Source organism: Carettochelys insculpta, chromosome 28 (genome assembly GCF_033958435.1).
Source record: "Carettochelys insculpta isolate YL-2023 chromosome 28, ASM3395843v1, whole genome shotgun sequence".
Classification (NCBI taxonomy): domain Eukaryota; kingdom Metazoa; phylum Chordata; order Testudines; family Carettochelyidae; genus Carettochelys; species Carettochelys insculpta.
Window position 1 is genome coordinate 3535466 of NC_134164.1, and position 27495 is coordinate 3562960.

The window sequence follows — 27495 nt, forward strand, 5'->3', positions numbered from 1 at the left end:
CAGTCTGCATAGACTATGGATCATGCCCTTTATAGTTTCAATTGAGGACTTCATTTACAGCATCTACTGTGACTATGAAGGCCCACACGAGAGTGACAGTCCTTGCTGCATCTTTTGCAGATGTGGTGGGTGTCTGGCAAGTCAGCGTGCTTTCTGTGCGCTCTGTCTGATCCTCATCTCGCCCTTGTGAAGGCCCTCGTGTAACCCCTGCCTCCATCTGCTGCGGTCATCTGCTAGTTCTTCCCAGTTGTCCAGCTCAATGTCTACCTCTCAGGTCTCTCTTGCAGATATCTTTGTAGCGCAACTGGAGGCGTCCGGGAGGTCTTTTGCCAGAGGCTAGCTCACCATACAGGATGTCTTTTGGAATCCTTCCATCATTCATCCTGTGGACATGGCCAAGCCAGGAGCTACCCCAAGTCAGTCTGACAAAAAAAAAGAGCCACATCTAAAGCAGGAGACAGTTGAGAAGCATTAATTCATTTGTAAAGTTTAATATGACACATGTGCAGGGGTTTTGAAGGAAGCTTTAAAAGCTATCCAAGAGCTATGGTAACTAATATCAGACTTGCTAAAACTTAACAGTAATCCAACCTGGACCTACTAGCAGGTTATAAAATGGGGCAAAAATAGACTTTAATAATTAGTGGTTGTACTGGTTATGTCAATAACATTTACATTCCTAATTCACAATATTGGTGTAGCTTGATACTACATCATGGATGAAGTAATTTCACTGCACTGTCTTCTGCTGGTGAAAGGGACAAGATGAATACTTTGCCCCAACACACTTCAGGATTCATAGGTTCTATACATGGCTATTGCACCATTCAAAGTATTTCATCCAGAGTGCTAGATGCTCCAGTTAACCAATGAGTAGTAACAGAGTTAGTCTGTATTCTAGCAAACAAGCAGTCATACAGCACTTTAAATACTCAAAATAATTGTAGGTGACAAGCTGTCATGGAACAGACCCATGTCTTCAGCTCACTAGTATTTCCGGTACAGCCCGACAGTTATATAGCAGCAGTCCAAAAAAATTAAAAAAAATAACTGACAAGTCAGATATTTGACTGGAGGGGGGAAGAGAAAGACCAAAAAAAGTCAGGATGCACTCAAAATGAGCCCACTCAAAGAAATTAGATACCATGTCAAAAGTAAGTACTTTTCAAAAAATAATCACTTCCTATCTGACCTCTTAGTCCTTATTTCCAAAGGAAACCACTACACCACCTTCAGAATACAGCCCTGGGTAAGGTTCACTGTGCATTACATGGTTTCTTGAAACATCTGTTCTACCTTATATTTTGCAGCAGTGCTCTTGTGTTTATGTCCCAGATCTGAAAGTGTTCTGTAATTCAAATTATTGTCTCTTCAACAAACAAAAGCTGGTTCAGTAGAAGATACTTTAAATACTAGACACCACCTCACCTGTGATGTGTCTGATCCATACTTCCAACTCTAGGAAACAGTAGGCAAAAGTTTAGACTACACATTAATGGTTACAGTTCTCAAAGTGAGTTTTCCAGCTTACTATAAGTTTTAGCCATTTCTCCTCAAAGAAGTATTTTAAGACCTTTACAATTTACAAAAAGCCGTGTAAAATAGCACTTATCCACTTCCCCCCCCCTTTCCTTGAGTCACATCTGCAGTTGAAGATTTCATGAATTTTGTAACAGACTGCTTTCATCAAGAGACCTCAAAGCACTTTACAAGGATTAAAGAATAAAGAGTCACTAGCCCCTTAAAAGGGCAACAAAATACAAGACTTTTCAGAAGAAAAAAATCCCAAGCACATATTCCACTGGAGCCGGACAGAATCCTTTAAGTGCCTAGTTTTTAAATAGTCAGCTACAGTCTAAATCAGGCCCAAATGCATATCTTACTCCCATAAGATTGAACAAAAATATGCCCTTTATGCAGAATCCAGGTCATACACCTGTTTTATTCCTATAGTACAGCAAAGAGTTTTTCTTAGGAAGGTTTGCTTAAACAGTTGTTTCCCCTGCCTCAACTCTCCATGAACAGCAACACAACACTACCACACTGAAGAAACCTACCCTGCTTTTATACCTTCCTTCTTTATGACACTAACTTCCTGTTAATAAGCCACAGCTGAAGACCCTCTTCACAAATGGCAGCTTAGGCAATCTTCATGAATGGGGGGAGGATCTTCTCCCTTTCTTCCAAGAAAACATTTATCTCCATCCAATGGCCAATCATGGAAGGAACATGTGACCTACCACAGACCGATGTAAGATAATAGCCGTGTCTACACGTGCACGCTACTTCGAAGTAGCGGCACTAACTTCGAAATAGCGCCCGTCACGGCTACATGTGTTGGGCGCTGTTTCGATGTTAACATTGACGTTAGGCGGCGAGACGTCGAAGCCGCTAACCCCATGAGGGGATGGGAATAGCGCCCTACTTCGAAGTTGAACATCGAAGTAGGGCACGTGTAGCCGATCCGCGTTCCGCAACATCGAAATAGCGGGGTCCGCCATGGCGGCCATCAGCTGAGGGGTTGAGAGACGCTCTCTCTCCAGCCCCTGCAGGGCTCTATGGTCACCGTGTTCAGCAGCCCTTAGCCCAGGGCTTCTGGCTGCTGCTGCTGCAGCTGGGGATCCATGCTGCATGCACAGGGTCTGCAACCAGTTGTCGGCTCTGTGGATCTTGTGTTGTTTAGTGCAAGTGTGTCTGGGAGGGGCCCTTTAAGGGAGCAGCTTGCTGTTGAGTCCGCCCTGTGACCCTGTCTGCAGCTGTGCCTGGCACCCTTATTTCGATGTGTGCTACTTTGGCGTGTAGACGTTCCCTCGCGGCGCCTATTTCGATGTGGTGCTGCGCAACATCGATGTTGAACGTCGACGTTGCCAGCCCTGGAGGACGTGTAGACATTATTCATCGAAATAGCCTATTTCGATGTCGCTACATCGAAATAAGCTCCTTCGATGTAGGCTTCACATGTAGACATAGCCAATGAGTGCAAAAAATAATTGACAAAGAAGTAATAGAAAATTGCCCCAATAAAACAATAGATTGCTAATGCACTATAAACGGGAAAAATGCCACTAGGATTATAATGCTTGTCAATTTTTTATGTTTTACAAAACAATCACTCTGAAATTCATAAAGGTGTACAGATGGAACTCATACTATCTGCTCTAGAAAACACTGCATTCTGCCACATGAACTAAAGGAGAATCTCCTTAATTTTTTAGCAGTATAGGGTCTCTGAGGTGCAGTTCTTATCCCATCCAGTAGAGAACTGTTAAACACTTCTGTGTGCCAGTCAGCTCATTACAATTTCTTAATAAATCACAGAGCTCCCTCTGGAACAAGCACAGATTATAGCAGATCAGATTGAAGAATAAATCTGGGTGCAAGAAGATCATCTGTTTATCACCTTTATCAGTTTATCACTGAGGCCCTGATCCCGCAGTAAGCACCAAGTGGTAGGGTCCCCCAAAAGGAAATTAGAAGGTGGCTGGACTGTGGTTTTGAAATCTCAATATATAAAGATTTCTGACTGTGAAGGATATTTTAATCTACCAGACAAAAGCATAATAATACACCATGGTTAGAAGTGTAAGATAAGCAAAATCAAATAGGAAATTGGATGCAGGCTTGTTAATGTACGGGGCATAGAGGTGGGGTGAATTACCTATTGGATTGACTTGCTGAGTGGAGTTCTGGATTCTGCATCCATTGAAATCTTGACATCAAGATCGGCTGTCGTCCTAAAGATATAGTCTACTTCAGGCAGAACTTACTGTGCTTGGTATAGCAAATATTGTCTGGTTGTTCTTCTGTGGCCTCTGCTAAGTAGAAAAGTAGTCAAGATCAGCACACTAGTCCTTTTCAATCTTAAAAACTATGAAGTTAGTAGAGCTTTGTGGGGGCATAAGTTTAGTAATTTTTTATGTTTCAAAGGTGTATTTTTGTCAGAAGGAAGAGAGAGTTTTTACTTGTTTTTTTCTATATGATTTAAAGTTTGAAAAACTGTCATTTATAGACACTTTACAACTCACTATCAACCAAATCTGAAGTATTCCCCCAGCTTTTGTTCATTCCTTACTCAGGTAAAATATCCACTGACGTGAGTCAAAGTGGGTATGCAGTCATATATTTTCAGACCAATTTCTGCAGGTGAAAGAGACAATTGCTCTGCTTGGCCTGAAAGTTTGTCTTTCTCCTGAACAGAAGCCAGCCCAATAAAATACATTATCTCACACACCTGGTCTCTGTGATATCCTGGAACCGACTCAGCTACGAGCGCACCACATTCTAGGAAGCAAGTGACAATCTGAGCAATGGGCTGACATTTTTCAGACATCTCCACTGGTTTTGGGTGCTTCAGTTTCTTGGTGGAGATAGGTAGGCCTAGTTTCCAAAGGGTGCCAAGGATCTGCAGCTCTTGATGTAAGAGCTACAGAAATTTACTGCCTAAGTAAATAATTGTTGTCTCAGGTGGGGTGGGGAATGAGAAGCAGACAACTGGGAGTCAGGGATCCTGTGCTGGGTTTGGCTCTGGTACAGGAATGGGGTGTAGTGGTTAGAGCAGGGGACTGCGAGTCAGGATGCCTGGCTCCTCTCTCCATGCTGCTGGGCCCAGAGGAGCACCAACCACTGCCTGTTGCACCCTCCATGTCAGTGACTTGGGGGCACTGCTAGCTGCTTGGAATATGTTTATGGTGCCCATTGGAAGGCACTTTTGGGGCTCCCTTTGGAGCTAGGAAGGGGAGGGGCTTCCCTGATGCTCCTCAACTCGTGTGCTTGGAGCAGGACCGTAGTGCTTTGTCCACACTTTGCACTCAACAAAGTTTTGTTGGGGGAGGGGAAAAAAGTGGGGGGGGGGCAGAGCTGTCCGCACAGAGTACCTCAATAAAGTTTTGTTGAAAAGGCAGTTGCCCTGGGGTTGCTTGTTTCTCTGGCAGCGTTACCAGGGGGCTCAATAAAGTTTTGTTGAGCGGCCCAGCGCGGAACTCTCGCGAGGTCGGCGCTGGGCCTGCCGGAGTTTCTCGCGGCTTTTGCCTGAGCCGGGGTGGAGTGGAGGGGAGGGAAGGTCTCGAGCGTCACGCGAGAGCGCGGGAGCCTCGCGAGAGTTGGAGGCTGCCCCCCTTGGAAGCGGTGCCGTTTCGCTTTGGGAAGTGAGAGGGGAGGCGGCCCCGGGAGCGGGGCGGACAAAGGGGGCCGCGAGCCGGGCACCCGCCGCGCGGCGGCCGAGGGGGCGGGACCCGGGCACCCTCTGCGTAGCGAGCCACTCAGGGAGCCGGGCCTAGGGACTGGCTCAGAAGCCCAGGGGGCTCCTGACTGGGGGCCCCTCTGCCCAGGCCTGGGGGCCTGCTCCAGTCCCCAGCCACCCCCTTCCAGAGGCCCCACCTCCGTGTGCTTCCCAGGCCCTTGAGCTTCTAGCCCAGGGGCCCTGTGAGGTCCAGTCCCCTCCCCCCCAGCCTGGGGCCTTGATCCAAGAGCTGCACCCCATGAAGGAGGCAGAGACCTAGAACCAACGGGGAAAGGCAAAGGGGGAAGTGGCTGTGAATGGTGGGAGGAGAAAGGAGCGCCACGGGAAGAGGCTTGTAGCCGGAGAGGGTGAGCAGGGTTTAAAGTTTGGGGGTTTTGGAGGATTCCCCCCTCCCCTCTTCGAGGCACAGTGGAGAAGGAATGCCAAATCCAGAGAGACATGGGGGCAAGAAGGATGGAGGAGGAGGGGGGTCCTTGCAGCAACAGACATCCAGCAGTGGGAGTTCGAACAGCAAGGAGAGGCACCGGCTGGTCTCCAGACACAAGCGGCATAGGTCCAAGCACTCCAAAGATTCACTGCTGGTGGCTCAAGAGACGGCGGCACCCTTGGGCGCAGTGATCAAGCCACTGGTGGAGTATGACGACATCAGCTCCGATTCGGATACGTTCTCCGACGATGTGGCCCTCAAGCTGGAAAGAAGGGAGAATGATGAGAGGAAAGGGAGTTCAGACAGGAGCGACAGGTTGCACAGACACCGGCACCATCAGCACAAGCGTACACGGGAGCTGATCAGGAGTAAGCAGGTAGAAAAGGAGAAGAAGCTAGAAAAGAATCAGGACGTATCCAGCAAATTAGGGTCCACCAAAGACCGGGTGTCTGGCACCTCCAAGAGACTCAATGAGGAGAATGAGGAACACTTTAAGTCACAGCCATCAAGAAGCAGTAACAAGGAGTCCAGGTCTGCCAAAGCACACAAGGAGAAATCACGAAAAGAGCGGGAGCTAAAGTCTGGGCACAAAGATCGAAGTAAAAGCCATCGGAAGAGAGAGATTTTGAAAAGCTACAAAGTCACTGACAGTCCAAAACGGAAATCTAGGAGTCCTCACAGGAAATGGGCCGATAGCCCGAAACAAGATGACAGCCCCTCTGGAGCATCCTATACTCAAGAATACGATCTTAGCCCTCCACGATCTCATACATCCAGCAACTATGACTCATACAAGAAGAGCCCAGGTGATTCATCACGCAGGCAGTCGATCAGCCCACCTTACAAGGAACCTGTAGCCTACCAGTCCAACACTCGGTCTCCTAGTCCTTACAGTAGGAGGCAGAGGTCCATCAGCCCATACAACAGGAGGCGCTCTTCCAGTTATGACAGAGGAAGTGGGTCATACAGTGGAAGGTCACCCAGCCCATACAGTCGAAGGCGCTCGAGCAGCCCTTTTGTCATCAAACGGTCAGTGAGCCGAAGTCCAGTAGCCAGGTGTGTGATCTTTATGTTTTGTTTGTGTGGGGGACATGGGGGAGGGGAGCCCCTCTGGGATTGTGAATGATTGACCCTCTAGATCTGTGGTGTTTAACCAGTTCTGAAGCAGTAGCCGCTATAGTGGCTGCTGCTATAGTGAGCTAACCACATTATTCTGAAAATATATTTATTGTTCAAGCCAACTGGTTGCACTCAACAGGCAAAATAGCTGCTAGTGGCTAGTGTGTTGGACACCACAGCTTTAGGTCATCTATTCAGATTTGTCCCAGGTAAGTAATGGTCACTGATCATTGCCAAACATGCCTCGCTGCTCTGTGGAGCTAGTTCCCTTTGGTTAGATGTCCACATCTTAAAAACCACCAGTTTTGTTGGCACTGTTCAGCCGCAGTATTGGCAGCCATAGCAGAGGCCAGGACTGCAGGAGCCATTAAGATTGAGTTACACCTGCTTCTGGAGGTGGCCCTTACATGAAGCATTATGGGGAAATTTGCAGTGGTGAGTGTTCTGTGGAAGGCATTTAAATTTCCAGTGCTGAAAATCCAACGTCTTTCGCTAGCACTACATGTACACAAGAAAACTTTCACATTCTTGAAACTTTGATCAAAACTCTAGGAAAGAGATCACAGTTTTCAGAAGGATTGTTTAATTCTGAGCATATCTCACTCTGAACTATTTTTTCTTTTGCCTTTCATCATAATTAGAGTTGATATATTTAAGTTGTTTCTTTCAAATTTAAACTTGCTTTTCTCAGGCTAAACGTACTGCTCAGTTATGGATCATTTGCTTCCATTTGTTGTAAATGGTTCTTTGGCATTCTAGAAGAGCAATTAGGTAACTTTTTTTATTCTGGAAGGCATGTATTTTTGTTCTCTTAGGCACCAGTAACTTTGACACACACTCACAAATTTTGTTTGTAATTAGTAATAGTGTTGCAGTTTATTTCAGATGTACACTAATGAATAATATTTTGAGTACAAATTGGTAGGTAGCCTAACACACATTATTTTTCAATCTAAAGTTTAGGTCTCAGTGAACCTCCAGTTCGCAGCATGTGTGTTTTGGAACTGTGGCTATAGATTTATCATAATCAGGAATAGAACTTGAATTAAGTAAGTCCTTATGGTAAACTATCAAAACAAATTGTACCGTGTTAGTTGTGTTGCTTCCTTGGATTCCGTTGAGAGCTATGAGCGAGGTAATTAATTCTGTGCGTCTGTACCTGTGTGGTTGGAACTTCCGAGGTGGATAGGCCTGTTGAACTCAGTGCTTGTGGAACTGAGCCCAAAAACCACCTCTGTTGTTCTCCACATTTAGGGAATAGGCTTTCCAGTGAAAGACAAGTCTAGTATGGGCTAAACATAGCTATTTAGAGAGAAGACAAAGGCATTCGCAGTGTAAAATCCTAGTGGTGATAAGTCATCGGTAATTTTTGCCTCAAGTTAGCTCATGGAAGACAACCTCATTCTCTCTCCCTCCTGCCCCAGTTTATTTGACTAACTTCCTAGAAGCAAAAGCTACATGTCCTTTATCTCCCCTAGAATTTCATGTTGAGATGACTATCTCCATGTGAAAACCTGGTCTTTTGGAGCTATGGCAACACTGCTTTCACAGGCTATGCAGCATTTTAAACCCCTGGAAAAGTCAAATGGTTGGCGGAAGCCTTGTGAACCCTTTCTTTCTTTGCTAAAGCCTCTGTTAAGAGTGTGTATTTACTCTTCCTTAACCAGCCAAAGGGTTGCTGTAGGATTGGAGGGTATCAGAGAAAGTAATGGGATGCTAAAATGCTGTTTTCCCTCTGTTTCCTCCACTTCCCCCCCCCATCCCCAACCTACCCCGAAAGAGCTGATTTGGGCTGTAAAATGCTAGTTTTCCTGTGAAGTGAAGATCACTTTTTTTCCAAAGTTAGTTTTATGGAAGCAGCTTTGAATATATTTCCATGAATTTGTATAGCCATGTGGTGAAATTTTTTGAGGATACCTTTATGGTACAGCACTTAGCTAGTTAACCAAACAAAAAATCCAAAGGTTAGTTTGTGCTTGTTTACACTGTTTATTTAAAATTCTCTGAATCTAGGGTTAAATTGATAACCCACCCTAGTCCTTCCCTTTTTTTCCTAAAGCTGGTTTTGTGTAACCCACTGTGTTTAATCAAAGCTCAGATTCGCTGTGCAGCACAAAACAAGAAATGAGGGGTCAACTCGGTGTGCAAAGAAGCCTTTGGAAAATGGCCATCCCAAAGTATAATAGGATGAAACTTTCAGATATTTATTTTCTTTTGGTTAAACAACTGAAAATCAGAACTCCCGGGTGTGTATGTTCCTTGTGGCGTCACTGAACCTGCATTCCATGCAGTGAGGAAAGTTCAGTATAAATTCCTCATGGAGGCAAATGAGTCTTTCCCATGGCACTAATGTTTCTTTCATTGACTGAGTGTGATATACTTCCTAGTGGTTTTTACCCCCCGTCTATTCCCAAAATGCAGTCTGAAAAGAACTAAACAAATCCATCTCCCTGATGCTGAAAGCATCTTGCAGGTCATAGACCAAGTGACACATCCAAAGAAACTGCTTTTAGTTGAAGAGGAAATTGTAAAGTCTTTGGTCATGAGGGAAAGTAACACATTATCACAGTTGAAACAAAAAAGCAGTCAAGTAGCTGTTCTGTTATGGTTATGGTCTGAAGAAGTGGGTCTGTCCCATGAAAGCTCACTGAATAAATTATTTTGTTAGTCTTTAAAGTGCTACTTGACTGCTTCTTTGTTGCGATAGTATATGGACTACAACTGCTTCCTTTCTGTTACAATCACAGTTGTTCCTTACAGTGGTTGCAGTAAGTATACCATTAGAGCAATAGCAAGGAGAAAAAATTTAAGATAAGGGCCACTTGATGAATGTGTGCTTTTCAAGTTATGATGAGTTTAGTTTTGGAGTTTTTATGTGCACCATAGTCACTGGTGTGCTGTGTAGAATCACAATATGAAGTTGTTAAATGTCCCTGAACTGGATTTAGAGGTTTTAGTTTGAGACAGTTTCTTCAGTGGTGAAACAAGAAATCAGGAGTAAACATGCCTGGGTCCTAATGACATCTTTGTCATTACTTTTCACTTCACCACTATGCTTGTGATTTCCCCACTGCATAACAGGGGAACACTGTCACATAATCTCACATGCGAGACATCTGTAACAATTTTAAGATTGCTCTGATAACTTCATATGACAGGCATTCTGCAAGTGCCCAGTTGTGCTCTTTCTAGAACATAACATAAGAACGGCCATACTGGGTCAGACCAAAGGTCCATCTAGCCCAATGTCCTGTCTGCCGACAGTAGCCAATGCCAGGTGCCCCAGAGGAGGTGAACCAAAGACAATGATCAAGCGATTTGTCTCCTGCCATCCATCTCCCGCCTTCGACAAAAGGCTAGGTACCATACCTTACCCCTTGCTAATAGCCAGCTATGGACCTAACCTCCAAATATTTATCGAGCTCTTTTTTAAACTCTGTTAGAGTCCTGGCCTTCTCAGCGTCCTCTGGTAAGGAGTTCCACAGGTTGACTGTGTGCTGGGTGAAGAAAAACTTTCTTTTATTAGTTTTGAACCTGCTACCCATTAATTTCATTTGGTGTCCTCTAGTTCTTATATTATGGGAACAAGTAAATAACTTTTCTGTATTCACTTTCTCCACACCATTCATGATTTTATATACCTCTATCATATCGCCCCTCAGTCTCGTCTTTTCTAGACTGAAAAGTCCCAGTCTCTCTAGCCTCCCCTCATATGGGACCCATTCCAAACCCTTAATCATTTTAGTTGCCCTTTTCTGAACCTTTTCTAATGCCAATATATCTTTTTTGAGGTGAGGAGACCACACGTGCACGCAGTACTCAAGATGTGGGCGTACCATAGTTTTATATAGGGGAAGTAAGATACTCTTCATCTTATTTTCTATCCCTTTTTTAATTATTCCTAACATCCTATTTGCTTTACTGACTGCCGCTGCACACTGCGTGGATGTTTTCAGAGAACTATCCACTATAATTCCAAGATCCCTTTCCTGATCTGTTGTAGCTAAATTTGCCCCCATCATACTGTATGTATAATTGGGGTTATTTTTCCCAATGTGCATTACTTTACACTTACCCACATTAAATTTCATTTGCCATTTTGCTGCCCAGTCACTCAGTTTGCTGAGATCTTTTTGAAGTTCTTCACAGTCTGCTTTGGTTTTAACTATCCTGAACAGTTTGGTGTCATCTGCAAACTTTGCCACCTCACTGCTTACCCCTTTCTCTAGATCATTGACGAATAAGTTGAACAAGATTGGTCCCAGGTTCTATCTTGTCTTGTTCTGCATTCATCAGAGGGTGAAGAGAAACAGTTGCTAACAACTCTTAGCAATGACCAGTTTCAAAATATATATAGTCTAGTCTTCCTCTCTAAGATCTTTATCTTTGGAACATCTCTGATTGTGGCAGGGAAATGAATGGTTTTCTGTTGTGAGCTATTCCTGTTCTCTCCCATTGAGACACTGGGCTGATAGTAACATGTTATGTGCCCCAGTTTCCTGCATTAGAAATAAAAGAATTTTTTGATCAGACCAGTATAAATAGAAAGAACACTTTGAACATTTCTAAAACTAGGAAGTACTTACCGTGTTGACTGGATGGCAGATGGCTTTTGTACCCTTTCTGATTGTGTTGTAGCCTCTCTTATGACTACTGTAACGTACTTTTTAAGTGCTGTGAACTGCGCAATGTGCAGTGCCCTGTAGATTTCAAAGGTAATGTGTGAGGGCAGATGTCACTAGCCTCTTGGCCAGAGATAAAGTTACTCAGTGATTACTCTAGACAGGGGAAACACCTTACAAAAGTTCCTGTATATATTTGCATCTCTTAAAACATATTTCAAGGCAGTGATCTGTTACAAAATCTTATACTACTTGAGGGGGAGGTTTCCAGATCCATCTTATGAATCAGTTGTAGCTGGAATTTGGTGCATGATTCAATTCTGTTTATGTGTCAGAAGTAAGTTGTCTCTGTTTGCAGCTAACCATGTCTTACAAGTTCAGTCAGGAATGTTGTCCTCAGCAAAGTCTGCAAGTGTGACCTCTGAGTGCGGTGAAATCATGCTGCTAGCTATTTCGGCTCCTGACAGTTTTGCAGTGGGATGTGGAAAGTGAACCACTCTCCAAATGGCACATTCTGCCTGTGTATGTGACAGTTAAATTGATTATCCAGAGTCCCTTGAAGAGGATAGGCTAGCTTCAGAAATATTGCCAGCTTCTGTTTAAGTATAACTTCCAGGAATATTGAAGACAGAATCTGAAATAGGTCTTGATTTTTACATATATAAAAATATATGTTGCTCTTTTTGATTTTTAAGACTAAAGGTAAGATCCACATAATCACAGTGATCTTTGGCTACTACAATTACAAATGTCTGTTGAAATAAGACATTTTTATCTTTTAGCTAATTTTTAGAGCCGTTATGTCGTCATATATTTGTTTAAAATTACATTTTTGTTATCCTATGCAAATTATATTAGTCATCTATGCTACATTTCAATTATAGTTGAAAAATCTGTTAGCAGCTACCAAGTTTAAACACAGTTGCTGTTACATGCTTTCTGAGCAGTGTGGAAAAGGGAATTCTCTTAACCATCATCTAAAACCATGCTATATTTTCTACTGTGGTCAGGAAAATCCAGGTTTGAATCTATCATAGAATAAAAAGTCACTTGTGAGCATGATTTCAACTGCCGCATGGGTAGAACATTACTGCAAGATTCTTTTTATATTTTAGTAAAAGTGGCTTCAAAATCTCTTCGCATCTACCATACACACATTACTCCTCTTGAAATGCACAACACTCCGTGACCTGCAATATCCCAGTCTCTCTTGAAGAGGAGAAAATGTTCACTGACCTGTGAATTGAAAATTCATTTTTCTTTTTTTCCCCAGTCTTTCCAATGAATCTTCACCCCAATCATCACTGAATTCACACGTACAGCAGACTTGTGCCCAATCCAAATTGATCCTCTGTTCACCTCACATACTTTTGAAGGAGAGTGTTTTTCTTATTTGTGTCTTACACTACAATGCAGATTTGCAAATTCATTTTTTATGTATGCTTACATAATAAATTGTAGCCAACCTCCTGTGAATTCAGACTTAGACAATCTCTGAATATGTCTAAGGATGAAAGTTCCAAATTTTCTTTCTGACTTCCAATATGCAAGTGCATTTATACGAATAGTAAAACATCTACTTGAAGTGAAGATGTTATGTGGGGAAAAGTGGCATTGACTAGGAGAATACCTTAGTGCAATATCACTTATCCATGCCATGGGGTTGTGCAAACCATTCTCATGAGCAATACTCATGTCTTACCATTGTGTTTTCGCTCCTTTGCTGCCCTGAATGATTCCTAAACTGTCAGCTCATCCTCTCATCTCAAATCCTCAGTCAAGCATGTGTGACTGTTCTCTTCTTTAACTTGGGGGTTTGTCTAACCTTTGCCCTGTCAGTCTGTTATTTTAATTGTTAATAATTTGTAAGCAGCAGGGTATTTGACCTTGGAAGTGCATAAGTGTTGGATTATTTCTAAGTGTCATCAGACTAGTGCTGTGAATTTAAGTCTCCTCAGACTAGTTTTGGCTATGTTCATAAGTATAGTTGACAATTTTATGAATGCTCTTGTCTTTAAAGAGAGTTATTTATCAATTTCAGTGTCTCTATGGGTCTATATAGAATGCATCTCAGTTTTCTGCTTCTTGCTCTTCCTATAGGAAGTCTGCAAAGTCCCGAAGTCGAAGTCCTGTATATTCAAGACATTCATCATCTCACAGTAAAAAGCAGAGGTCCGGTTCACGTAGTCGCCATTCCAGTATCTCACCTGCTAGGCTACCATTGAACTCCAGCCTGGGAGCAGAGCTTAGCCGGAAGAAGAAAGAGCGAGCTGCAGCTGCTGCAGCAGCTGCAAAAGTGGATGGGAAGGAGGCAAAGAACTCACCTGTTTTTCTGTCTATAAAAGAGAATAGCTCATCTGAGGTTAAGGAGGTGGTGGCAGAGTCTAAAAAGGTATCTAAAACCATTAAATCGGAGAAATCAGCCTCCGATACGGAACTGGTTAACTTAATACACATGAATGCAGAGACTAAAACATCTCTGGAGCCAATAAGAAACAAGACAGAAGAGAATTCTGAGAAGAAGCATGCAGCTCCAGTTAAAGACTCAAAAATTATGGGAACAAGAGACTCAAAGTCTGTAGTAGTGAAAGAGGAGATTGCAACTCCCAAAGAGCCAGAACCAGCAGAGAAGGAGAACCCGCCCCCACTTCCCTCCATAAAATCACCTCCTCCTCCTTTACCAACAACTACACCGCCACCGCAGACGCCCCCGTTACCTCCTTTGCCTCCATCACCAGCTATTCCACCTCTGCCACTTCCCCAACTGACTTCTGTTCCGGTCCCTACTTCAGTCCCATCCTCTTTGCCATCTTCTTCCCACTCACGAACAACTGCTTTGTCCACTCAGGCAAACTCTCAGTCCTCTGCCCAGGTCTCCACCAAACCACAAGTGTCTGTGACGGCTGCTATTCCGCACCTGAAGACTTCAACGCTGCCTCCGCTTCCTCTCCCACCTGTTCTCCTTGGGGAAGATGACTTGGATAGGTAAGATCACATGGAAAATTCATTTGTAAAACATTGTACTAACATGCTTTTAGCTTGCTGACCCCTTCCTCACGCTGCACGTATTCCATGGAAGATACCTAGTTTTGTATTCAATTCTAGTGGTGTCTTCTCCTGAAAACGCCCCGCATAACCCAGTGCCCTTTGACGTCGTTATTGGTGATGTTAGACTTGTCAGTTTCTCCAACCTGAATACCTATTTTGAGGGACTTACGGTTCAGTGCTGGTGCTAACACACAATCTCAGCGAGGGAAGCCAGCTGAAAAAAGTCAACATAATAAATCAAGCCAATCTGATTACAGATACATTATGCCTCTAGTCTGAAATCTGCTCTGCATGGAAGTCCCTCTGTTAATTTTAATGGGACTTCACATGGCGTAAGAGGTCTAGGTGCATGCAGCAGCCTGCAAGAATTGGTCCTGACTTCATGTAAGAATGAATTGCCCCAGAAAGCTGTGGTAAAGTAACATGAAAGAGCAAGTCATCTGTGAGAGATAACAGCATAAAATAGTGTTACACTTGTAGCAAGGTGATGGGATATGCAAGGCCTTGTCTACCTTAACAAAATTGTTGTGCTTTAACTTACATTGGGTTTTTAAATGATAGTTTAGCTTATGTTAGTTAACAAAAAGTGCTATATAAAAGCTTAGTCATAGTTCAGTTTATTCATAATAAACTGCAGTAAACCCATCTTAAACTGAAAGTGTGTTGGCACAGGGATTTGCATCAGTCTAAACTGTTTTAAAATCACATCTAGTGTAACTTTGTCCTGTAAACAGGGCCTTAGACAGGAAGGAAAAGAACCTCAGCAGATCTGGGAGCAGGGATGTTAGATGTAAGCAAGCAATGCATAGGTCAGTAGTTTTAATGGTTCCATCTATATGTAATGTGCCTTGTAGTTTGACACACAGCATGTTCTTTATCTGTGCAATATGTTGCTGTTACGTAGTTTTGACTGTGGAAGGAGGTAACCCTTTGCCTGCCTGCCTGCCTAGGAAGAAGGGGCTTCTAAGTCTGGGGGATCCTTTCAAAAGTGCTGCTTTCAAATCACATTCTAGCTGTGTAGACGGGGGCCTTTTGAATCGTGTGTGGCTGTCATTATGCTAATGAGGTGCTACATATTCCTGGAAGTACCTTGTTAGCATCTTGTCAATTCGCTCATTATACCATGCCTCTTCTGAAAGGAAGGGGCTAGTGTAGGTGTAGTCTTAGTCGGAATAATTGTGGCCTTAATTTTGATTGTGTGACACAAGGGTTTAATGCAGTTTAACCAATCCACTTTAATTTCACACTTTAAATTAATTTTAATTAATTCTCCTAAGAGTTCCCTTGACAATGAATCCTAAGCAGAACATCAAGATCTGGTCCTTTCCCAATTAAGATGCAATACAAATAATTTCTAAATCTGACCAGATTATTTAATTAATGTCCTACATGATTTTTAGCAGGTGCTTTTTATGATAATAGACATCGTTTGTATAAACCTGGGCAAATGAAATATGATCAACTGAAATAAGATTAAAAACTTGTGTTACAGTACAATATTTTATTGAAGTTTAGGAGTTTGAGTGATTCCACATTATGTCCTTGATAATTTTTACTTCACTAAATTGCACACCAAAACCCTTGCTTACTCTATGCTTTGCAGTAAAGAGGTACTGGGATATCTTAATATAAGATATAGTTACTCTCGTAAAACAAAACAATTTTCTAATATACTTTGAACTATTATTACCACTTGTTGCATGAGCAAAGTTCATCATATATGTTCTTTGTTCACTTATTGTTTCTCATTTGCTCTTTCAGACGTTAATATTAGCAAGGTAATGCTGTAATTGTGATGCTTATAGTACATTATAAATTATCCTGTGCATCCGACGTTGTCTTTCACAAACAGCATTTGGTTTAATGCTGTTCAGTGCTTGTCTGTTAGCCCTTTAAGTAGCAGTGAGAGTGGAAAGTGTAGTCTTGATGTGGTACCTAGGCCAGTACTTGCATTGGAAAAGTACACACTAAACATACTGCTGTGGTTGTTAAGGTGGGATGGTAAGCCATTGAATCAGCTGTGCTGTTGTTAGGACAGCCTTATAAAGCATCAGAAACTTTACCTAAACTCTCATATCTAAGTGTGACTGCGATGCAGATACTGATAGTGTACATCTTCCAAGTTGAGTGGCTGAGTAGACTCTTTGAAGGTTGACTTACTGACAAAGCTGCTGCTTAATTTTTTCCCTCCCCTACCACTGTGTATTTTGATAGACTTATGGCCTAGTTGGAGAATATATTTGTGCCCAAAGGTTGATGAACAGGTTCTCAGCCAGTCCATTAAAACAAGAGGAAGCAAGCAAACAAAGTCACTTGGTTAGGTTTACTGGGGTTAAATGGCAAATAACACATTGGGTGTGCACAATACATTGTTTTTACAATAATTTGTTTCTTGTGCACCAAACATTTCTTTATTCTTTTTCCAACATGTAGAAAAGACACATCCCCCTCCTTGATTTTCTAAATGTATGGCAAGCATGACTTTTAGAATCCCATTTGTGTTGTCTGCATACAAAATGCAGCTTGGTTGAGTAAATAAAGATTTTTGTTCATTTCTCTTCATGCCTATGTATCACTAAAAAGACTCATGATATATCATTCCAAACAATTCACCTTCATGCTCAGGTGCAGCATGAGATGTTTGACCCTACAGAGAGGGCCTGAGAAGGGAGTGAAAAAACAGTTTAGAATAGAGTAGTTCCATCATTTTAGGCATGTGATGGCTGATGTCCCGCAAAGTCTTATAGCTTGAATTCCATAGGATGTCTGGACAGTAATGACTGTCCCCAAAATAGCAAAGAGGTGTGCTAATTACAGATTTATAAAACAGGTACAACTGCTTCACTCTTACGGGAAATTATGTCCCTTGTTTGTTGTGTTGATGTCATTTTAGTTATTTGAAGCATTGCAGTTCACCTTTCAGATTCCGCTCCATCTATATGCAACGTTATCATGCTTGAAAGGTGATATTTGTTTAGATTACCATGCAAATAGTCTGAGTCTTCTGACTAGAACTAACTTTAAAATAGTTATCTTGCAGCATTAATTCTGACATACAAATAAATTAACTCCAGCTTGCCAGCAGCCTTAAGTAATCAAACAAAGGTGGTAATTTACATGAATCGGCAGATAACAGTGGTGGGGGAAAAACCTACAGAAAAGCTTTTCTGCTCCAGATGCTACCTTGCAACACAACTTCATCCTTTCCATCAAACCTTGTCAAATACTTTTGCACCATGTTGGGAAGAATTATCAAATTCAGCCTTTTTTGGATGAAGGCATGCAGTACATGTTCAACATGTTACGGATCTACAACAAATTCACTGCTAGCAAGAGTGGGTAATACTCCCCAGCAATCACTGGAACAGGAACTGCTTATCCTGGTGGTGAATGGCGCACACAGGCTGAAATAACCAGGTGCTGAATCTGAATAAATAACTTTTAAATATTCCTCAAACAGCTTTTTTATTAAACATACGATGAACCTGAAGACATAATTTGACCAAGTCTATCAGGCTTTGACAGTAACTGATTTTCCGCCTGGCCATTTTAGTTAGGAATCATGGACTTGCATTTAGGGTATGTCCACACTGCATCAGGGAATGTGATTGAGTTGTAGGCTAAAAATAGCAGGGAGCCCATGACTAGCATAGGTTGCAGCTTGTGCTGGCTGCCCAAGTAGAAACCTGCCCACGCCCCTGTGAATGTTCATACTCAAATGGCTAATCTGAGCTACCACCTGGGCTACCCCTGTTTAGACTGCTACTTTTAGCCTGTCATCTTAAGGCCTAGTCCAATTTTGAGGCCTTCTGTTGTTAGCCTTAGTACTTGAGTTCTTTGCTTTCTTCAAAAGTGACCAATGCAGGGACTATCCAGCTCTTCTAAGCCCACAGCAGTGCTGTAAGTGGCTTTTAAACAGTGGCGAGAGCAGGCCCGTAGATCTTTCTCTTGTGTCTTACATTCATGGCTTATAAGGACCTCATTCACACATCAGTGAAAATTTTACTCCAGTACGCTAACTCGCTGGACTTTTCTGATCAGTTTACTAAACCTGTGTGATCTTAGTAGCAATGAAAAAATAATTTTTCCCCCTTACTTTAAAGGTTTCAAGTAAGTTGGGAAATGGCTAGCGAATAAGTTTCTATTTCTGTCAGTTCGGTTCTTTTGGCTTATTTATGCTGATGAGTGGATTTTTAGACCTGCTGATGTTGAGAAGCATGTCACATTTTCCCCTTCACCCCAACTTGGCCCAAGAAAGGCTGTTTGTCTATTTCTCAATAGACAGCCTTTCCCTTTCCTGGGGAGGGTGGAGTCTGGTACATGGTAAGTATTATGAATAATGTAATTTGACTACTGCTATTCAACTTGGATTTTAATTCCCAATTTATTCAGCTCCAGGAATTCTCCCTAACCCCTTTCCTACCTCTTTCCTCAAATGAACTAGGTTCTGCTTATCATTCTCCCACTAGTTAAAGACAACACTGCATTACCATTAGTACCACAGTAAAAGCAGACATGAGTTGATGATCTACCTGCAGTACGCAAAGTTACTGTTGCCCCATTTCTGTCCTTGCTAATGAGTTAAAAGCAATGTAGTGAAGAGATGGTTAATTTTGCTTGCATGTTGTAGAACTGCAATGGCTATTAATGAGGTTCAGGGTCAGAACACGTCTTTCATTGTGTTTTAATGAGTAGGCAAGAGATGGGGAGTAAGGATCAGTAAATGGATAACAGATTATAGCTCAGATTTATTAGTGTGCATATAATTTTTATTCCACTGTCATGAAAGATTTCTAGTTGCAAAAAAACGTGATGCCTTTTGAGGCTGGACTCTCTCTTTTTAAGTTAGTATTTTTCTAGGTTGACTGTGGCTTTGAAACAAGAGAGATGCATAATTGTAAGCCCGAGTGTCTAGAGCCAGACTTCTAAATCCATGCTTGGTCCCCTAACATCAGGCACTCAAACCTAAAACTTTTGGCCTATGAGCCTCTTTATCTGAAGTGTCGTCTTAAGTCTGACCGCATTGTATTAACTTGCTCGTAACTTTCTGGGCTTTAGTCCGAAGGAGATTCTTCCTCCAAAGCTTGTGAAGAAAGAGAGAGAGCAGAGACCACGACACTTGCTCATGGACCTCCCGCTTCCTCCAGAGCTTCCTGGAGGGGATCCATCTCCCCCAGAGTCTCCAGAACCAAAGGCAGTCACACCACCTCAGCAACCATTCAAAAAGAGACCAAAGTAAGTGTTTGCGTGCCTGCATGCCAGTATCACTAAGCTGTGTCATCTTCTGGTGGTGATCTTTTGTATATAGAGCATCTTTCACCCAGGAGGATCCCGAAGCGTTTTGGAACATAGCTATAAATTGGACATGGAAACTGCTTTCCCTGCCACAAAAATGCACCTACTTCTGAGGTTAAATCTGCATTTGTTTCAGCAGTTCTCAGGAACCTAGTAAGTCACCTTTAGGGTGATAAGAAAATTCCAAATGTATCTGATGAATCTGAAGAGAGATGTAAATAGGCACAATGCAATTGCCCAGTTGGAATCGTACCAGGGTGCTGCTGTTAATACCACTGGTCCTACAAAAAGTATCAAAGGATTTTTAATGACTACACACATTCAGGATATTAGTTTTATATTTCCTCTTCTGCTTCATAGCCCAACTTACCTCTCTTCTGGATAATCCATCAGTTTGCCTGGAAATTCTTTGACTTCAGATAGGCTTGAATCGTGATACTGTACTAATTAAAAAAAAAGAAAAATTGTTTGAAAGTAATGAAGCCTACCACTCCTCTGGGTTTCAGGTGCACATTTGGCAGGATTAAGGCTGTCTGTCTGTCAATCTAAATATGGGTGTTTGTCCAGGCAGGAGAGTGGAATCCTTTCTCCAGCTATTTGAATATTAACAAATGAAGGGCTACATTTGGGGAAAAAGAGCATATGAAATGTAGTGTATCTGAATCACCCACCAGATGGAACCTGTAATTCAGACTTTATTTCATCAAGGTTCTTACAGGGTCTGTTGTTCTATAATATATTACATGATCCTTCCTGTGGTGTGAATTACTGGAGTGTTTCACGTTCACCTGAAACCTAGTCCATCTTTAAAATTCTTATCAATTTTAATTTACCAGTTGCCTTGAAAATGGTATTGTGGCTGGACCTCTCATTTTGATGCCAAAGAACGCTGGCTGGCAAACAGCCTTATATAGAATTGCCAGGGTCTCTAGGAAGCAGTCGTTCAGGAAAGGGCCATGTACCTTTACCCACAACACTGGTAACTTATTGGTTATCTGTTTTCCACTCCCTGGGCACATCTGACTTTCTTTAATACAAATAAGAACTATGCATTCATCAAGAGAATAAAATCCTGTATAGTTAGGAGTGTTCTCCTTGTTTTTATCTTTCTCAGGGCATATTTGCTGCTTTGTTCCCTAAATAACGATCAAATGTCTCATGTCCAGGCAAAAGTTTTCCAAATACTTACCAAATCTAATATTATTAAAGAATTATGTTACAATAAAGATTCTATCCAAACTACTATCCATGTTAAGAGCAATCTAACAAGATCTTTAGCAGAATACTCTCTCTCATTCTCTTTTAAGACAGGACAGATCTATTTGAGCAACAGTCTAACTGGAGAATGGTGAGACATACTGAAAACTTTTTAGTAGTGTGTTTTGATATATCATAACACTTGATCCCTGTTTTTAGATCATTGTATGTGGGGAAATGGGGGTAAAATTGAATGGAGTTTGGATTATGCTCTTTGGCCTCATACAACTGTTAAGTCTGTGCTTTTAGCATATTGATCTGATAAAACATAACACTGTTTGATGATGAGTGTAGAAAAAAGCTCCATTTGGCTACCCTACTGTAGTAGGTATAATGCTATGCAGTGTAATTCACTAAAGTTATTGAAGTAAAAAATGACAAAACAGCACTTGAGAGTTAGTTGTGAAAGCAACAATGGAAACTAGTGTGTTACAGGCCTCGTTTCAGGGCAGGGCAGTGTGAAATGATGACCAGAGTGACTGCTATTTTAAGTTAACGATGGCAGTCATTGTTATTTGGATAGTTTAATTTCTTGTCATTTTTTTTCCTGTTTTTAGTATGATGTATAAAGGTTGTGTGGAATGGGCAGATATCAATATGTATCTGGTGACGCCTGCTGTACTGAGTAAAGAAAACTAACCTTCATCTAGCTGTGTTTCTCAATGATCAGCCCCACTCCCTGAAATATCCTTGATATGAAAAAGGCTGAGAAATGCTGATCACATCACATAAAATGTCTAATTTTGCAATGAGTTAGACTAAGGAATGTGATGGAATTCCTTTGCTTATTGGTGATATCTAGATTTAAGCCTTACCATAGTCCAAAGAACAATTACTAGCAGGATAGGTAAGATGACCAAATTGTTTTCTCATAATTTTTAGTATTTAAATTAAAAAATAAAATATTTAGACCCATTTAAAGCCATTATGATGAAGTCCTGTTTTCTAATCTTCCCTTTTTCAGAATCTGTTGTCCTCGTTATGGTGAGAGGCGACAGACAGAAAGCGACTGGGGGAAGCGTTGCGTGGACAAATTTGATATCATTGGGATTATTGGAGAGGGAACGTATGGGCAGGTGTACAAAGCCAAGGACAAGGATACAGGTAAAGTTTAGGTACAGCCTTTGTCTGATCAAGGCAACATTGAAAGAATTTCCATATGCGATTCTTGTCTGTCTTTTTACTTATTTTTGGTGCTATTAGAGTGAGCCTGCTTTAACGTTCGCTCTGGTTTTAGTAGCCACTCAATGAGGGAATATCGCTACGATCAGTAATAGACTTTGAGGACTCTGGTGGAATGAGGCTCCGGGTGCTTAACGGTTCTTTAGAGCCTATGAAAATCTCTTCCATGTGCACCCACAGCATGTAAACCTGCAAATTTGTTTCCTTGCTGATGGCGATTGTGCCACACGAGATCAACATATATAAAGTGACCAAAGCAAAGAGGTTGAACAAAACTGTTATCCTGTTATTAGCTCACCTTTTGCTGACTAGGTATTGTAGGATCTATAGCCCTCACTGTTTTGTGGGTATAGTGTGAGAGCATGTGATAATCCTGCACTTCATAGTTTGCACATAGGTGGTATTCTCTCGTCATTTAGCAAAGCTTAAGTCAATAAGACAGCATCAGGTGGAATAGTGTTGCTTAATTACTAAGTGTTTCACACAGTGTCCTACAGTGCGTATTCCAGTGAATTACAAAGTATAAGAAATAATTAAATATTATAATCTTCAGATCAAATGAACAAACGAGTGCCTGCAGTGGTGGGATGCTTGCTCTTTTAGCTTGCTGTTCACTTGCTAATTTGTGTTGCATCTCCCAGTCAGTGCAAATTAGTGAGGCTCTGTTATCACCTACCTCGTATTTCTAGGACCAATTTCATCTACAGAACACAAAATGCTTTCTGACCATAAACCCTATTCCTGTGCGAAGACAGCAGCATCCTTATTTTTCAGACTGGGAAACCAGGCCTCATGATTTGAACTGACTCTGGAAAAATAGCATAATTAGTGACTGAGATGTAGCACTTTACTCCAACAAAACAAAACAGCAGAAATGTAGCACTTTAAAGACTATCAATGATTTATTAACTGGCAGAGCTGGGAATAGAAACCAGGAGTCCTAGAATCATAGGGCTGGAAGGAACCTCAGGAGGTCTTCCTGATACCCTCCATCTGGTTCTAACCACTATTTTACTGAGGAGCTCTTATGTTGAACAAGTGAAATAGTGTTCCCAAAGGAGAAAAAACTTTGCTCAATCTGAGCTCCATTGTAATGCAACAGTTTTGGAAAATGTCTTAGTGCAAGGATGGACAGCAGTGACTCAGGACTGCATCTGGCTTACCAGATCATCTTCTTTGACCCATCACTGCCCAGGCCAAACATCCAGCAGATTATGGGTCAGGAACAGGGTGGAGCAAGACATCGCAGGGGGTAGGTGAGAACATACATGCATCATATGACATGTGTCAGAACCAGTGAGCCAGATCAGGGAGTTGGGGCCTAGCCCCCAGAACAATAGCGATTGCCATCACGTGGTCTTGCTGTCCAACTCCCAGATGGAAGGCCAACACCGGACACAAACACACGCCTCATTATACCCTCTGGAGATGGGACCCCAACTGAGAGGGTTGTTACCATCTGCTACCTTAAAGTTGTTCCTCCCTGTCTTTCTTTGACTTGCAATGTTCTTCTGTTACCAATGTAACTGGAGCTCAGATTGTTTGTAAACTTTTTTGGTAAAAACATAATTAAAGACTAAATAAGCTGTTTTCTTAATGAAAACTAATCATGAAAAGACTAAACTCAAAAGCCTGGGTAGGGCAGAGACGGTGCAGTGCCAAGATTGTATCATTGGATTAACTTAGAGTAACTGTCTGAAGACACTTTGACACTGACTTGTTTTGGCAGGTGAGCTGGTGGCTTTAAAGAAGGTGCGGTTGGACAATGAGAAGGAAGGCTTCCCCATAACGGCCATCCGTGAGATTAAAATCCTTCGGCAGTTGATTCATCGCAGCGTTGTTAACATGAAGGAAATTGTCACAGACAAGCAAGATGCACTGGACTTCAAAAAGGACAAAGGTATTGTTAGCTCCATAGTGTGTTTAACTAACAAATGTCTGCAGATCCTCATTAACTGTTCTGGTGCAAGCATGGATCTAGCAATCTGATACAAGTCAGGTTTATGACAGAGTTATTTGATAGAGGAACCTCTAGAATTATTGCTTGTTACATGTCTGCATCTGGATTAAAAAGAAATCTACATGTGTCTTATACTGCAGATCACAGAAACAAAATCTGCACAGCCTGCTGCTAATTTTGCCTTCAGTGTCCATAGGTACCAGACATTTTTGTGAGTCAACTGCAAAAGAATGTGCCCTTTCTGATCGCTGGTACTAAATGATTGCTTGGAAGTTCTCAGAAGACTCAGGGCATTTGTACAAGTTCAAGTAACCAGCTTTGCAAGAGTCATAGAGCAGCTGCTATCTCACCCAGTGCTAGGGGCTGAGAAGAATAGTTATACCACTTGGAAACTGGTATCAACTTAATCAACTACTCTGATGCACAAAAGTGCAGATTCCAGCTCCTTCCCCCTTCCATGCATTGACTCTGCAGGGTATCAGATGGAATTAAATGTTGGGGTTGGGAAGTTTGTTCCTGCATCTTATTTCTGTTAGCCCTCCTAAGTAAATACAGCCAAAGTAGAAGGAGCTGGAGTTTCTCTCTCATGCACCAACAACACAATTGTCCATTAAATCTTTATCAGTTACACTTATGCAACCCTGTTCCAGTCGAAGACTGGATTTTCCCAGGGGTGAACTGGGCAATAGAACCTTTATTAATGGTGATGATGCAAGAGGGTCCAGCTGGTTTTGCAGAACTGACTGTTAGAAACATATTTGTTCTTGTAAACTAAGTAGGCTTGATATGAATGGGACTGAGAGGCAATGAATGTGAAATGCCACCATGCCCATTTTAAAGTCATGTCACTTTACAAGGCAGAAGCACACTTGGTACATTCCAAGGGTAAAGTATTTGTTTTTGTCCCTGGTGGTTTGTGAGTGATCAATCAATCTTTAAAACTTTGCTGGAGTAGCTGTGCCATTTTCTGCCACCCCCTCCCCTCCCCTCCCCCGAAATGGGGGCAGTCCCTTTATTATGCTGGATAATGTTAGCTGTCTCAGGGACCAGTTAGTGGTAGAGAAGGTTTTCCATCCTCTCACATTTCTAAATTTGATAGTGCTTTTAAAAATGAGATTGCACTCGGAGAGTCCTTTCTTCCAGCAGATTCAAGTCCTCTATTGCCATAGGCAGTTGATGCTAATGCTTCCACTCTGGCCTTTTGTCGCTTGCTATGAAAAGAAAAGTGCCCATATACCTGCCTCTGGAGATCTCAGTGACCATACCCACCCCACCGCAGAAGTATGCAGTTGAGCACACAAAATCACAAGTCACGTTTTTCCCCTAAATCTTGACCTTTATCAAGCAATTTTGTTACGTAACCAACAATGTTGAAATTCTTGAATCCGCTTTTCATCTCTCATCTTAAACTCTGTTTCTGTGGCAGGCGCCTTTTATCTTGTGTTTGAATACATGGACCATGATCTCATGGGACTGCTAGAATCTGGCCTGGTGCAGTTCTCAGAGGACCATATCAAGTCTTTCATGAAACAGCTGATGGAGGGTCTGGATTATTGCCACAAAAAGAACTTCCTTCATCGCGACATTAAATGTTCCAACATCTTACTAAACAACAGGTAACTTGTCACTGGATAGGGCAGAAGATGATTTCATCACGTTGGCTAATTTATCTGTGAGGTTATAGGCTGCTGATGGGAAAGAATACAAGGATCTTTTCTGCTTCATGTTTCCAACAGAAATGACAGATTAGTCTAAGCACTAGGTCCCCTGGGTGTTGCCTCTGTAAGAGCAGTGGTCTTCAACCAAAAGTGAATGAGCCTAACAACCTTCTGGTTAGCTTCCCATTGGGGCGGCGGGGCAACTTGTCCAGATGAGACCTTTTGCTGGCAAATGTACTGCTCCTCATCTCAGTCTCTAAAGGATGGCAAAGAGTGGCTTGATGCAGTTTCTGACTCTGCAGCATTTCAACAGAAATGTTGCTTATTTAACTCTGATGTTTAGGGGAACTGGTTTGGGTATGGTAAAGCAAACATGTGCCTTTTGAATAGGAAATGGCATGGATTGTTCACGGTGCATTACAAGGTTAAACCTTGCTCCTGAAGACCATCGCCAACAAAACATCATAAAGGACATTGTGGGATGAGGAAGGTATAATAAAGGTGGTGTGTGTTCAGTGGTAGAGCCCAAAGGCATATTTGTGCAGCTATTGCTGCTAGGTCCTAAGCTAAGTGAGCCTGGCTCAGAAAGTAATAGTTTTATTCCATCATCTCCTCTGGATCCTTTGTTGGCACGAATAGATGTGGGAAAGGAGTCGTCCTTGCTCTCTGTCTCTCTGGGTTTTCTGACTCTTCTCTCCCCTACTTCCCATCACATGCAGTCACTATTAGAGTTCTCAGATATCAGCCACCACCCATGCTCTGCTCTGTCAGGGTTTAATCCCTTAACCGTTCAGAGGCTGGGAATGGGGTGACAGCAACATGTTGGCTGTGGGCTTTGATGTCCCTTTCTCTTGACCAGGTAGTGACCAATTTTAGCAAGGTTCAAAAAAGAACTAGAAGAATTCATGGAGGTTATGTCCATGAATGGCTGTAAGTCAGGATAGGTAGGGATGGTGTCCCTGGCCTCTGTTTGTCAGAGGCTGGAAATGGATAACAGGAGAGGAATCACTTTGATTACCTGTTCTATACACACCCTCTGGGGCATCTGGCATTGGTGTATGGTAGAAGACAGGATGCTGGGCTGGGTGGACCTTTGGTCTGACCCAGTATGGTCATTCTTATGTTCTGATTTTAGGAGTGGGATAGAATGTCTTGCTATGTAGTCTTCTGCTAGAGTTGCTGGATGCAGCATAGTTCTTTGTGGGGCAGTTTATGATTTGGAGACAGTTTGCAAGGATTCTTTACGTCTCCATCTATACACCAGTGAGGAAGACTAAGACTGATGGACTCTGTGATTATAACACTGAAAGTCACTGCAGCCACATATACAAGTACCAGGGTAAGAAATAATGGCTTTGTGGAACCATGACCCATTAGAGATCTTGTGATGGTTGTGAAGTTGAATGTTTATATGTCTTTACCCTTCCATAGAGCTTTGAGCAAGGGTCTGTTAAAAATCAGAAGGGCATGTCCAACACGTTGATTTGCTAAACACCAGTTGTTGTTGGTCCTTTCTGTTGCCTTACTGTTTCAGCAAGTGATTCCACATGTAGCTCCTACTGTTATTTGTGCTTTTGTTTTTCAGTGGGCAGATCAAACTTGCAGATTTTGGACTTGCCCGACTATACAGCTCTGAAGAGAGGTAAGTCACTTAAAGTGAGGATTTGCAAATGTGTGAATTGAGCCAC

General features: G+C 42.2%; 1 protein-coding gene across 5 annotated transcripts in view; it reads left to right on the top strand.

Annotated features, from left to right (window-relative positions):
* Window positions 1-5170: 5170 nt before the first annotated feature.
* CDK12 (cyclin dependent kinase 12) overlaps window positions 5171-27495 on the top strand; it is an 80130-nt gene continuing 57805 nt past the window's right edge. For 3 of the 5 annotated variants that reach the window (XR_012642688.1, XR_012642687.1, XM_074978767.1), the window contains exons 1-7: window positions 5171-6722; window positions 13508-14392; window positions 19514-19690; window positions 21972-22111; window positions 23919-24089; window positions 25576-25765; window positions 27393-27449. Coding sequence is in view for 3 of the 5 variants with exons in the window: in XM_074978767.1 (XP_074834868.1) it covers window positions 5659-6722; window positions 13508-14392; window positions 19514-19690; window positions 21972-22111; window positions 23919-24089; window positions 25576-25765; window positions 27393-27449 (2684 nt within the window). In the remaining 2 variants the exon portion in view is untranslated. The remainder of the gene's footprint in view (window positions 6723-13507; window positions 14393-19513; window positions 19691-21971; window positions 22112-23918; window positions 24090-25575; window positions 25766-27392; window positions 27450-27495) is intronic. The other 2 variants (XM_074978763.1, XM_074978766.1) reach the window with 1 other exon arrangement.